The sequence below is a fragment of the Naegleria gruberi genome (genome assembly GCF_000004985.1).
Source record: "Naegleria gruberi genomic scaffold NAEGRscaffold_54, whole genome shotgun sequence".
Taxonomy (NCBI): Eukaryota; Heterolobosea; class Eutetramitea; order Acrasida; family Naegleriidae; genus Naegleria; species Naegleria gruberi.
In genome coordinates, this window is record NW_003163273.1 from 182,395 (window position 1) to 197,206 (window position 14,812).

The 14,812-nt window shown below is 36.4% G+C and overlaps 3 protein-coding genes across 3 annotated transcripts in view; 1 reads left to right on the forward strand and 2 right to left on the reverse strand.

Annotated features, from left to right (window-relative positions):
- The window catches only part of NAEGRDRAFT_59242 (uncharacterized protein), a gene marked incomplete at its 5' end in the record, with an annotated part of 4,369 nt that extends 2,313 nt beyond the window's left edge, over positions 1-2,056 (reverse strand). The window contains 2 exons of the mRNA XM_002672360.1: positions 1,093-1,474; positions 1,830-2,056. Coding sequence (XP_002672406.1) covers positions 1,093-1,474; positions 1,830-2,056 — 609 coding nt within the window. The remainder of the gene's footprint in view (positions 1-1,092; positions 1,475-1,829) is intronic.
- A 530-nt stretch (positions 2,057-2,586) lies between these two features.
- On the reverse strand, positions 2,587-10,032 carry NAEGRDRAFT_52311 (uncharacterized protein; the record flags this gene model as incomplete). Its single annotated transcript, XM_002672361.1, has 1 exon — positions 2,587-10,032. The coding sequence occupies one exon, from the start codon at positions 10,030-10,032 to the stop codon at positions 2,587-2,589; it is 7,446 nt and encodes a 2,481-aa protein (XP_002672407.1).
- Positions 10,033-10,288: 256 nt separating this feature from the next.
- NAEGRDRAFT_52312 (uncharacterized protein) lies at positions 10,289-13,738 on the forward strand (the record flags this gene model as incomplete). Its single annotated transcript, XM_002672295.1, has 3 exons — positions 10,289-11,475; positions 11,725-12,778; positions 12,863-13,738. The coding sequence occupies 3 exons, from the start codon at positions 10,289-10,291 to the stop codon at positions 13,736-13,738; spliced, it is 3,117 nt and encodes a 1,038-aa protein (XP_002672341.1).
- Between the last annotated feature and the right edge of the window lie 1,074 nt (positions 13,739-14,812).

Below are 14,812 nucleotides of genomic sequence, written 5' to 3' on the forward strand. Positions count from 1 at the left end.
TCTCTGCTTCAGGTAATTGTACTTTGTTTTCAATATCAATATTAACATCGTCCATTAGCTTTTCTTTTTCGGAATAGCTTGTTCATAGGTTGGACTTTCTGGCATAAAAAAGTGAGTTGGGCCACTGGTAGGTTCATCAGCTTGGTCATCCTTGTTTCCTTCTACTGTTGTATCATCCTCTTCATCAGAATATTCTCTTTCTCTCTTGTTGAAAGAATTTAACATTTTAAAGATTTTTTTTAATTTTAAATTATCTTGTGAAATCATCTCACTTTTCCAAGTTGTCAACTTGCTCATCCTGCAGCTTAGAATTTGAAATAAACTAAAATAAAATAAATTAATCCAAGCAATAAACAACGTATCCATTCCAGCTCTTGCTCTATTAAGCTACATTTCGATTATTAATTTGGACGGGAAGCCTGCCAGGAATATGGCGACAATCCCGCTACAGTCTTTGACTGTATGAACGGTGAAGGCAACGAATCTATTGATTGTTGGTTCAGTAAGTTTGTTGTTTAGAAAAGCTTGCTTCGTGACCATTTATTTATCACCTTTGAATTTAATCTATTTGGAAAGTGAAACTTGTGGTTGATCAATAAATGATCAAATTTCGAATTTAAGCGGCCAGTGGTTCAAATAATATTTAGACAATTGGGTATTAAAGCTCAGGGGCTGAACCACCTTAATGGTGAAACAGCCTGGAACCTGCTTTGAAGGATGTAAATCTTTATCCACAGCAGTTAAAAGAGTCTCCTTAATAGTAAACAACCCAAACAATTTGGATAAGATTGAATTTACAAGTTTTTCAATAAAGTTCTTTAAATTGGCCAATTTTCTTCACATATTTGTACATTTCCATTTCAATATTGTCAAACGCGGCAGCAATTCACATTTGTTTGGTCCCATCTATTTGAATGAAAATAAAGCATCAGAAAATGGAGAAGCATTCAGTGAAAATGATTTGAGATTTTTGATAAAGTAAATCTCACTCTTTCCAACTTGTTTGGTGAACTTGTTTCTAAATATTAAGGCATGCCAAGGACCAAGTGAAAATTGTTGATCTTCATATTCTACCTTATGAAAATATCCTACCTTGTCCAAATCATCTTTTACAGATCCGTAAAATATAAAATGAGTAGGTGTTCGGAGAGCAGTACAAATACTTCCACATTCAATATCAAGAACTCCTGTTACTTTGACTTCACAAAAGGTACCTTCTATATCTATAACATCTCCATTTGCACATTGATTGTAATTGTTGAGTCCTCTTGTAAATACCTGTCCGTTTTCTAATAGAACCGCACAATGTCCATAACCTGATGAAACCTTCTTGATTCCACTATTAAAGAGTGGAGTAGCAACCTCAACAGTAACTCCAAGTTCATAAGATGCAAATCCATAATGGGAATCCTGTGTGGCGCCATCCTTAATAATGTAGAATTTGTTATTTTCCAAAACAATAATTTGTAAATCTCTGCAAAAACATGAAAATAGCTTGACTGGTGATGGATCATTAATTACAACTTCTTTAGGATCTACATTAAACTGTTTCTTAATAATTTTCCCCTCAGTAGTTTGAACCATTATTATGTTCGACATTAGTCCACTTCCAATCACTCTAATTTGTGAAGATCTCAATAAAGAAGCAAGACAGCGATCCAGTCTTGACATCAAACTGATACAATCTTCCATCCATCATTTCAAACAATAGTCCATTATTATTCAGCAAGACTACTCTCTTCATCAATCGTGACCAATAAGGTTCTGCTCTAGGTGTCATCTGATTGAACAATACTTCAAAAACATATTTCTTTTCCATGAAAAACCACCTCGATTCACTTCCTTCAAAAAAGTACAATGAATAGGGTTTAGATTCACCACCCGAACAAACCATAGAGAGTGGTAATTCATCATGTTCTCCGATCTGATCATCCAAAACCCCAGAAACAAAGGAATCCTTTCGCAATACAATGGAGGGAAATACTTGCGAGTTGTCTACACCACGTAAATTGGCTCCATGAGCGCCATCACAGTAGAGTTTGTATTTTTCATTCATTTTTTTAATGACTTGATCAAGTATTAATAGATTATTCAAGTCCTAACTAGCCGTTACGAATTACAAATTATTAACAAAAATTTAAAAATAACAAACAAGTACATTTTGTTGAAGGAGAAAAGGATTTTGGAAATGATAAAGTACTCTTTCTATTAATATGGGATGTGGCTTTGAACATTTTTTGATTATGAAGATCTATGTAGGAGTTTTAGGTTGATGTGAATGATGAGAGAAGCACACCCACCTAGTCATTTCAAGGACAGAATTTTGCGGCAATGTATGAAGTAACCTCATTCCGGAGTATTATGAAGTAAAGTATTCAACAAACTCTTGTGAATTATTTAATTAATTCTCAACAAGTTACAAGGCAGTGAAGAATGATTATCTACAAGTAAAGAGGTTAATAAATTTAATATGAAACGATTTTAAAATCACCAAATTTCGTTCCTTTGCTGTCGTTCATTAAACAAAAATTAACAATTTATTATTCTGCCAGATTATTGAAAATTAATGGAAACAAGAATTATTTATTAATATTGGTAAAACACAACAATAGCTAACAAGAAAGAAATTAAACAAGACAAGTTAACAGCTGGAGCCATACTAATCTTGGTACTAGATATTGGATCTGTCGTAGTAGATTGGATCAAAACGTAAATTCCGGTGCTTTTGACTGAAGCAGTGACTGTACCATCAGTTCCCAAAACAACTGTGCATCCAACATCTAAAAGATTACTAGTTGTTGGATCAATCTTCTTACAAGAGGTAATTGTTCCTGCAACAGATCTACTAGACAAACCCTTTGTTTCAAATACCAAATCAGCAATAACAGAATTGGAGGAAACTGATATTACACTTGTATCATTGCTAAGGGAGAATTCCATAGACTTGGTGACAGCATTTGAAATTGCTGTAGAGGAGGCAGTTTTGACAACAAGGTGAACAGACTTGGTATTGGCTAGTTCTGAGAGAGCAGAAACACCACTCTTGAACATTATTTGATTCTTTCCTGTTGTTGTTTGAACCAAATTGTTCAATGTCACAATATTGACCTTTCGTGAAACTGTGGTGACTCCATTAGCTGTTACTGTGGCAGCTGGACCATCAGGAACAGAGTCCTTAGTCTTTAATGTGGCAACACTAGCAAATACTTTATCCAAGTTTGCGATATCAGCATTACTGAATACTCTCTTGGTCACACCTTTCTTCACAATGTAATCAAGGAAATTGTTTGCAGTACTGGTTGTGCCTTCAATAGCAGAATTGGACAAACTGGCAGATGAGCTCTTGACAACTGCTGAAGTCGTCTTGGCCAAATTCTCTACGACCTTAGAAGTCGTAGAATCACTAACAAGACCTTTAGCAACAGAAGCAGAAACAGAGGCAGTAAATGACAAACTATTTTCAGCAGAAGCAGACGAAACTGAAGTGACAGCCTCAGCCTTGGCTTGTTGATTCAAGAAGGCTTCTGTAATTGAGGAAGCAGCTTGTTGAATAGCAGCTTTTTGTTCTTCTGATGGATTATCTATTGAACCAATGACCGACATGACAGAGGAAGCAGCTGCCAAGGTAACAGTATCCTTACCAGATGCAATGACTGACAATGCGCTTGTGGCAGCAGCTGCACTTAGTTTAGTAATGGTTACAGTGGTTTCTGATTCAGAGGCAGCTCCAAGTGAGTCATAAACAACAGCCTTAACTCTCAATGAGGTACCAGAGGCAGGTTGTGGAAGTTGGACCGAGGCACTTTGTCGTTCACTCTTTTCAGTAAAGGAATTCCATTTAGTGGAAGCAGAATCATAGTAGAAGAATTGGAATTTCAAAGGAGTTTGAGGATCAGACCAACCATTACCACACTTCAAATCGAATGAATCACTCAAAGCAACACCAATTTCTGGATAAACTTCAAATGTTCCCTTTGTAGGTGGAGAATTTACAGTGAAGGTCAGAGAGGCAATACCAGATTTATCTCCATCATCAACAAGGAGTGTAACAACATAGGAAGCACCTGATACAAGGTTAGCACTTGGAATTGTGAGAAGTGATGCCTTGGATTCGTCACCAGTTTCAGACACCCAGGAGAAACTTGGTGATAATAATTTGTCCAAAGTATTGTATGTGAGATACAAATCCTTTGTTGGATCCACAGTTGTCAAGTCAACATTTGAAATAATAGAAACTCTAATAATCTTATCCTTGGCACTATCAATTAGAGAAATAGTCAAGGTGGCCTTGGCCTTTCTGGAACCCTTAGTTGCAACAGCTGTAAATGTGTAAGTACCAGAAGAGAAAGAGGCCCTAAATGTAGAAGCATCTTCAGGACTGCTTGGACAATTTAATCCAGTAGAATCCACACAATTTGTGGAGAGAGACAACACATCTTGCGTATTACTAGGATCCTTTACACTGATAGAGAATTCGATTGGGTCATCCTTTGATTGAGTAATATCTGGAACACTGAAAGAAACCAAGATTGGTTGAGCCTCAGCTGTAACTTTAACAGTGGTAGTTACTGGTTCTGCTACATCAGCAGTGGCCTTAATTACAAAGAAATAGTCTCCTTCCAAGTTAATATTGGTATAACCAGATCCAAGAATCATCATGTTGTTATTGACAGAAGTTGACAATGATGAAACCTTAGAAACACTTCCATCAAGGGTAAACGTATAAGTTGTTGAACCAGTGCCATTGTAACACACAGGGAAGGAAATTACAGGAGTAATCAAACCAATTGATCCAATCAAATACTTGATTGAAAGTCCTTCCTTAACACTGAGTGTTGGTGCAGCCTTGGCAATTACTGTGAAAGAGATAGACTTGAAAGAAGTTAATCCGAATGCACTCGAAACAGCTACCTGAATTGAGTAGATTCCAGCAGATAGTCCAGCAGTTCTCATATTAATTTTATATCCACTCTTTTGAGAAGAAATGAGGCTGGACAACTTGCTTTGGTCTTCAGAGGAAGGCCCATTAGTACAAGTCCAAGAGAATGTAAGAGGGCGACGATCCAATGAAACGGAATCAAAAGCGTTCAATGATAATACGTCACATTGAGATACTAATGTCTTGTCAGAAGTCAAAGAAGCAGTTGGAGCAATAGCAACAAATTCACCAGCATCAATAGAAACTGCAAGGGTCGAATTATTATCTCCCATAAGGGAATAGACACTCAATATATTACCAGTAACTATTGAGGCTCCAGCTCCTAAAACAATTTCTAGGGATGATTTTCCATCCATATTACATTGTGGACCAGAACCAAGCTTATCCAAATTGGAAATTATTTGAGAGCAAGGAACTTGTTTTTTCACAGTGTTGTAAATTTTTGCAGTGATTCTATCTCCATTGGCATTGAATTTGAAGGAAGTGGTATCAACCTTATAATTACAAGCGTCACCTCTGAACCCATTCAAACATTTTCCAGGGATACAATTGAAAGCAGGGTCATAATTACCTGTACAATAACATGTACCCGTCTTTGTGCAGGTACCATGTGAATTACAAGTGGTTGCAGCAGAACAAGCAATATCACATTTATCTCCAACAAATCCACTCTTGCAAGAAGAACAAAATTCTCCATCAAAATTTCCATTACAAACACATTTGAAATTGGAATCACAAGAACCATGAGAGTTACAAGTTTCTGTTGGTGAACACATTGCAGTTGAGCAAGTTTCTCCTGAATATGCTGGACTGCAGCTAGTGCAGGTATTATTCTTATTATTCCAATTGGCAACACATTCACATGTATTTGGAGCAATACATTTTCCTCTAGTGCTTCCACCACAAACATTGCTGTCACTCTTTGGAATACCGTAACAGGAAAAGCTTTGACAAATTGATCCAGAGTATCCAGACCTACATGAACAATTATTAGGAGCAGTACATTCACCTCTGCTACCACACACAGAACTATCAGTTGCAGGAGTATTATAACAAACAGGTATGTCACACTTGGATCCCATATAACCAGTCTTACAAGATAAACAGAATGTAGAAGGATCAAAATTACCCTTACAAATACATGTATCAGTGGCATTACATGCACCACGCAAAGAACATCCTCCCAAAATTTCACTCTTACCATTACATGTTGGATTATCACATTTAGCACCTGTTGAGCCAGATTTACAAATGCAAGTATCTGGGGCAACACATGAACCCTTTCCAGAACATACAGATGCATCACTATTAGTCTTTGAGAAACATACTGGTTTTTCACAATTAGTTCCATCATAACCAGTTACACAACGACAAACATCTTGAGAAATACAAGAACCCTTACCAGAGCAAACATCATAGGCTTTTGCCAATTTTCCAAAGCAAGTAGTGGTGTCTGGAAGATAAAGTCCATAATGACAACTTGATTCTGGGAAATAGCTACATGACTCATTCTTTGGTAATGACCAGAAAGCACTGGCTTGGTCGTACATTACTTCACAGGCAGCTCTACAGAATGGAACAGAATTGGCTGTGGTGTTTTTGCACGACATGAAAGTTCTGTAACATGCATTTCTTTTGATATGAATCAAACAATCGGCAGTAACGCAGTTAGGATTGTACAATGATCCCATTTGGAATGTTGAATTAGCTTGAGCATCCAATTTAGCAAGATTTGCAGCAAGGAAAATAGAGGCTTCACCTGCACTCTTTGCTCCTGACATTAAATTCAAATTGTACAATGGTAAAATGACGTCAGCAGCATAACAGAATGGAGTAGAAGAGGAAGACATTTCATTGATACAAGCTGGAGTAAGTGAGAAGGAGGTCTTTTCACAATTGTTACCTTCATATCCAGAATCACATATGCATCTTCCATTCTTACAAGTACCGTGGTCAGAACAGGAAACATCATAGCATTGATCAACATAATTAATCTCTGATGAGCAACCCTCATTGTCATTCAAAGAACCACACAAAGTTTCCAGAGAGTTATTTCCAACTAAATAAGGCATCAACATAGTTTCGCATGCACTTTTACAGATTGGATTGTATACTCCTTTAACAAGTTCAGTAACCCAAGAGCACATTGGGAAATGTGAATAGCAAGAATATCTCTTGTAGACCAGACGACAAGCTTCTGTGGTACATGCAATCATGAGTTGTTCGGCCATTGTACGAGATGACTGATCCAAAACTTTGAGAGCAGCAATTCTGACCTGTGGTACTGCAACCTCACCTGTATAATTTGCTAACAGATTATATCCGTCTTGTGACAAGTACTGCATTATATAGTGTTCAACACCAGCAGCTACACAAAAAGGTGTGTTTGCGGCTTGCATGCCAGTGTAACAAGTGACAGCAGCATATTTTGAACAGGTTGGACCATAATAAAAGTAATCTGGTGTGGACTGACAAATACATTTTCCGGCAAGACAAGTTCCATTAACACATTGGTTATTACATGAATCTGTTTCAGTGTCATTTACAATCACCAAGTCTTGGCACATAGTCCCAGTGTATCCTGTGTCACAAGAGCATTTTCCTTCCAAACAAGTTCCATTATAACATTTTATGCTAAAACAAAGATCTGTTTGATTTTTGACTACATCTGATTGATCACACAATGTTCCAATGTAACCAGAGTCACAATTACAAACACCCTCAATACATTTTCCATGTACACATACAATATCTTTACACTTATTTTGAGTGGAGGTGTTGTTTGTGCTTGTATCATTTGATGGAATAGTATTATTATTGGAACTTGGGAGAGTTGAATTTGAGGTTGTCGAATTTGAGGAACTATCAGGACTGGTTCCATTGTAAGTTTGAGTACTGTTACTTGTACTATTATAATCAGTAATATTAGAGGAGTTTGGGCTTGTTGGATCCCTGCTTGTGTTGTTTGTGGCTGTGTCATTGGATAATGTAGTATTTTTTCCATGGGAGCTATCAAAACTAGTTCCATTATTTCCTTGAGTATTGTTGCTACTAGTACTATTGTGGTTAGTAATATTAGTGGAGCTTGGACTTGATGGATCAATATTCGTGTTGTTAGTAGTTGTTGTGTTATTGGATAAAGTGGTATTACTTGTATTGGTTGTGTTGCTGGTTGTTGAAGCATTGGCAACTGTGTCAGTATTGACAGAAGGTTCTAAAAGTTTCAATTCACAGAAAGTTCCATTATATCCCTGTCCACAAACGCAAACGTTATCAGTGGTACAATTACCATGAGAGTTACAAACAAAAGAATCATAGGAACGTGTTCCATTACATACATAATAACTTGATGAACAATCGCTTCCATAGAAAGATGCCTTACATGAGCAACCAGAAAAAGTGCAATTACCATTTCCTGAACAAGCAAGTTTTGATGATTGGGGAATGTCATTACAAATAGCTTCATTTTCACAAAAAGTTCCATTGTAACCAGCTTTGCATAAACATTGATTAAGGCCTATACATTGACCATTTCCAGAACAAACATTGTCCTCTGTTTCCAACAATCCATTACAAACATAGTGAGTGAATTGACATTCTTGTCCATATGCCAATGTAGTTCGTGGTTCTGATGAAGTACCAATTGAGAAGACAACTGCTCCCTTAGAGTTATAAATCCTAAAAGTACCATCATTTCCAAAGTTAAACATTGGTGGGGTGTTTGCACCCACACCATGACAAAAATCGTTTTCAAGGTTCAAAATACTACTATCGAAAGTGGTAGTGAAGAAATAGCCTTCACGTGTTATCCAAAAATATTCAATGGGAGTAAACTCCCCTTCTAAAATTCTCCACAATTCCTTTCCACCACATTTAGAGACAACTCTAGTGCTGGTGTCATTGTTTTCATTAAGATAATACTCAACACCCAAAGTGCAGTTACCATTTGATGATGTAAGGTATAGATTTGTATTGCTATCAAAATTAATATGATGGTCTCCATTCGCAACAATCATTTGATCATTTGTGCAACTACATAAAGAACTATTGAGACAAGAACCACGATAGTGGCATGACTTGGCACTTTCACAAACAAAGTCATATATTTCACAATTCGAACCAGTGTAGCTCAAATTGATACAATCACACGTGTCATCAGCAGTACATTTTCCAGCGCCACTACAAACATTCGGATCGGATTCAGAAACATTGAAACATGAAAAATGGCAATCAGGATAGTGACCTCCAGTACAAGTACAATTATTCGTTGCAACACAAGTGCCTTTTCCATTGCATACCTTAGAATTGCTTGCATCATATCCAAAACAAACATGTTTTGAACAATCAGAGCCTCCCCATACTTCTGGTGAGTTACATTTACAACCACTTTCTGTACATATTCCTCTTCCATTACAAACAGTTGGATCAGTACTAACAATGTTATCGCAATAATGTAATGGTTCTTCACATGTTGTTCCATTAAAATCTTGCCATTGGATGGACGAATCAAAGAATCCTGTTGACCAACATTCCTTACCTGTGGAATCATAGACTGTAAATAAGGCATCCTTTCTGAAGAAGGAATAGAATGGAGCAACTCCTTCACATGGAATTGAAGTGTTGCCATCCTTATTGACAAGTGGAGAACAATTATTCACATCCAGCGAATTATCATTTGTTAAACCACACACTGCAACGGAGCCATCAGGTTTGAGAGTTAGTAAGTTTTGACCTATTCTTAAATGTTGAGTGTGGATGTTGTTTTCTTTCACTTTAATCATAACGATTTGATTGTCTGCAGTGATTCTTGAGAGCCAAGAAACACCATCTCTTTCATAGTACATTGGTTCATCACTTTGCAACCAATAGTATTGTGCAGTGCCATTAGCTAGCTTTGTATTAGAGTTTGCTCCATATGAAAGAGTAGTAAGGCACCGACAACTATTCCCTTCTGGATTACAGAATCCTCTTCCGTTACACGATTCTGGTCCGGTACACTTGAATGAAGTACCACCATTCACCAAGCCTACCAACAACAATGAAAGCACTCCAAGGAGAAGTACACCTTGAATTTTCCCCAATGCGAGAGTCATGATGAGGCTTTGAGAATTTTTTTAAGGGTATTTTTATAATGCACAAGTTCATTGCATATTGGTGAGAAGCAGAATAGATATCCAGTAGTGTGCCAAGAATAGAAAGTTGATCCAAGAAGGAGGATTTTAAACAATTTGCTTAATTCTCTCTGAAAATATAGCAGATCTTGGTTATAATCTTTTTGCATGGATAAATTAACCATCAGCTTTCATTGTGTAGAGCTGGTCTGTTCCTTTCGTTTTTCACTTTAAAAAAATGGTGAAACTTGTTTCCATTGCCACTTGTTGCTTGATCACTCTCTTTTTCTATCAAGCTGTGGTCAACTGCCAACAATATGTAAGCAAGACAGTTTATTACACCTCTGAAAATTGCACAGGAGTTGAATATGCCACTTTCTACGTTGCTTCCCCATCTGTATGTACCTACACAACTCCAGCAGACAAATGTGCCACCCTTCATCAAGCAGACAACACTACAATCTATTTCAAATATGAATGTGCTGCAGAGGTTCCAACTGTGGCATTATCAAACACATTCAATGCCTATTTATGGAAGAACACAACTGGAATGTGCGTTGGTAAACCGAATTCAGTCCAAATCACTCCTATCAATAAGTGTGTGCAAAATTTTGGGTCGAGTTTTTATGTTTTCATTGGAAGTACTGAAATGACATACTATTCTGATAGTCAGTGTACAAAAAAGATGTATTCCCTGTCGTTTGAATTGAACAAGTGTTTGACTGGATATTTCATGCAAATTATTGGAGGAAGTTTACCTCAACCTTCTCCAACTCCAAATCCTCCAACTCCAGTTCTACAACAATATGAAAGATTGATGTTTTATAATGGAAGTGTTCAAGGAGGATCTTCTTGCTTGAATGGAGTTAGTGGTCAAGTTTATAGACCTAGTGTAAATAATTCATGTGAAAGTGTCAATTGTCAAGGTGGTTCAAATGGAATTTACCAAAGAAAGGATTGTACAACTTCTATCCCAACTGATCCAGCAACTGGTACTTTTCACATAACTACCTATTCAGATCAATCTCTCTGCACCTTACAGAAATCCTTATTGAAACTAGAAGTTTATCCAATTGACTCATGTTCTCCATACTCACCACAGGAGAATAATTCAACAACAGTTTTTCCTCAAATTTATATCAAATCAGATGGATGTAAAACATTAAGAAAGTTCAATGATTCCTCCTGTTCACAACTCCTTGCACAATTTGACTTGAGTGCTAACTTGAATATTTGTGGTTACGGTGGTGTTAAATACACATGTAAGTCAAATACTGGAGGTGGTGGTGGAGGTGGTGGAAATAATGGAGGAATTACTGGAGGAAATAGCACAAGAGCAAACTCTTCCTCTACTTTCCATCTAAATTCATTCTTTTCCCTTGCCTTAATTTTATTCGCAACCATGCTTGGAATGCTTTCATCACTGTAGGACATGAAAAGGGTAATACATAAATTCTAATTGTCTGTACATGCCATTCATTAGCCATAATTTCAAAGATGTCATTTGCCAAAGTCCATTCATTCAATAAAACCACTCTTTGAAATCATTTGGAATGCTCACTGTAGATGTATCCGTTGTGAATCACATATCCCACCCAAAAATCTTCAATACCTTTATAATAATTTTCCAAGATCTCATCCCAATTCTGAATTGTTTAACATTTTCACTTCTAGAACGAAGCAATTTCTAGCTAATGAACTTGGAAATTGCAAAGAACTTAAAAAAAAAATGTCTTCATCATCCACCACGCGAATTGTTATTGGTGATGATTTTGGAGGCGATAACGACACGAAGAACAACAAGAATGGATCATCATCATCGGATGAATCCACATCAGAATTACATGATTTGGCACAGATTCTTAGGCTCATGTTGATCGCCGAGAATGAAAATGCCTTTAGGGATGTTAATGTTGAAACTCTTGAACAAATGATCATGATGAATGATGAGAGGGATTTGATTGCGAGCTTTGAGATGGTGAGTGGAATGAGACCAAGTTCTAGGGTGAATGTTCAACAAATTAAAGAGGAATATAAGAAGAGTAAGAAAATTCCTTCTTCTTCTACTCTTAATAATAGTGATAGTATTATTATTGTTGATGATGAGGAGAAGAGCAAGACGGATAACCTAGTTGTGGTTGAAAATCAACATCCGATTGCTGATGATTCTATTGAAATTATAATGGAAGATTCTGGTGTAAGAATTCCAGAACCACCAGTATTGGAAGTGGAACAAATTCCTATCGCTGTTCAAATGAAGTTGAGAGTGTTAAAGTTAAAATTGAACGATGCAGAACTTTTGAAGGAATATTCAGATCATCAACTTGCACAAGTATTGGCAGAACATGAAAATAATGTGCAATCTTCAGCTGATTATATCATGCAACAGTATGTCAAGAAGACTGTGCAGAGTACTCTATCCGATAGTGATTCTGAGGACACTGGTAAATATTCACAATTCACAAAGGATGTTTTGAGAAAGAGATTGAAAATGGGTGGATTTACCGAATATGAAAATGCAACTGATGAAACGCTATCTATTCTGCTTGATGTTGGAGGTGGTGATGTTGAATGTGCATTGCAGAATATCAGAGGAACAAATTCAGGAACACCTAATGTTATTCATACTGCAAGATACATTTCAGATCCTAATTTACCATGGGACAAAAATCCAACAAAACCAATAACGGAAGAGGGTAAAGAGGCATTACAAAAGGAAGGAAGATCTGTAACCACCATTAATCAACTTCCTTATGATACTCTTGAACATGTAAGTTTTAATTCATCAAAATTTGGTTGACACTTTACATAGGTTTTTGAATATTTGGGAAGAAAAGATGTTCTGGTTTCGTCCTCTGTAAATCAATATTTCAATAAGGTATCAGGCTCTGATTATTTTTGGACTACTAAACAAGAAAAAGGAAAAGCTGGATTGATTGACAATTACGAAATGGAAAGATATAACACCTTTACAAAAAATCAAACACATTACGGGAATTGGAAACTTTGGAGATTAGATAATTTATTTTACACAAAAATTAAGCAACCACCATATGTTACCACAGAAAAAGAAGTGACAGAAGAGTCACCAATAATAGAATTAGAGGATGGAAGACCACCATTCAAACAAAAGTATGCTAAATACAGAAAACAAAAATTGATTAGAGAAAGAGTTGATATAATAGAAAAGAAAATACGAGATAGCAAATTTAATGAACGACAAAATGTTGGATATGAATTTGGAGAGCATGTATACAGATCTTGGATTGGATTTTTAGTGGTACTGGCAATTTCAGCCATTATAGGACTTATATTAGTCCCACTTTCTATGGACGAGTTTATTCCAAACGATATTGGCACCTACTATTGGTTGATTTCATGGTTGAGTCTTGGTGTTATCACAATTCCTTACTTTTACATAATGTTATTCCATCACTCACACAGATTTGATTTCTATCCTATTTGGAGTAAGAGACAGTTGAATGGTGAGGAAAGAATGGATCATGGAGGTGAAATGTTCATTCTCTTCTCTTCAACATGGACTTGGCTTCCATACATTTTCCTTGTTGCAGGTCTGAAATATGCAGTCTATGCGGAGCAACCAATATTGAGCTATATTGCCATTCCAGGGTACGTGTTGGCCATGATGTCTTTCTTTTGCAGTGCACCAACTTTAGGATCAACGTAAGTTTTTCTTTGTTTGTGTGAAATAACACCCTCAAAGGTTAAAAGGTAGTGATAAGGAGCGAGCAGCATTCTTTATTTCTTCATTCTTCTATGGAACCATGTTACTTTCCCTGCAGGTATTCCTCATATTACTCTTTGCTAAAATTGATGGCTTAGAATATGCACTCAATATTCCATTCTCAATAGTGTTCATTCCAGGATATGTTTCGTTATTGTGCTTCCCAATGGGATTTTTCTTCACTGCCTTTTTTGCCATGGTAATGGGATCTGACAGTTGGTGGTCAGCATTATTGTCAGCTTCAGGTTTTGGATTTGTTGTAGCACTCGTTATCAGTCCTCTCTTAATTACAGCTCCATTTGTGGCAGCTGTTTTGGACTCGTTCATTCTCCAATCCATTTTCCCATTCGTTGCGATCTTTTCCATTACCTATGGACTGGGTATTATAATTCTATGCATTGCTTTGTCTGTTGTTTGCTTCATTATGTGTGTTTGTAGAGATTATGATTAAATTATTGAAATCTTTGTTTCAGCATCAATTTATTTGGAACGTTTCAACTTGATGCCTTAAAATATCTATTTATGACATTACACAGTATTTCTAATAGTTGTGAAGAATAACACTCTGGAAAGAAAGAATAATCAAGGAAATCAGAGGAATCAAGCCGAATTCTAAACCTTAATTACCCATTGTTGTGGATAGGGTCGTGTTGCCAACTCTATTCGAAACAGCACACACAAATTATTCAATTTATAATTGAAATTTATCCATAGATATTTATCAGATCAAATCTGATTACATTGCCGATTAATGGTGGAGAAACCTGAACTATTCAACGAAACTAGTCAATTCAAAGATTATTCTCAATCAGATCCAAAATTTGCCATTTATCTCTCATGTCAACATTGTGTGATATAATTTCTAACATGTCATTACACTTTGAGATTCGACTTTGAGATTGGCTCAGATTTATGTTTTTACAAAATAAATCTGAGCCAATAATTTGTATTACAATAAAGTTGTCAATTAATTGATTGATTCATTTCAATCTAACATCAATTCAATTAACCATGCCA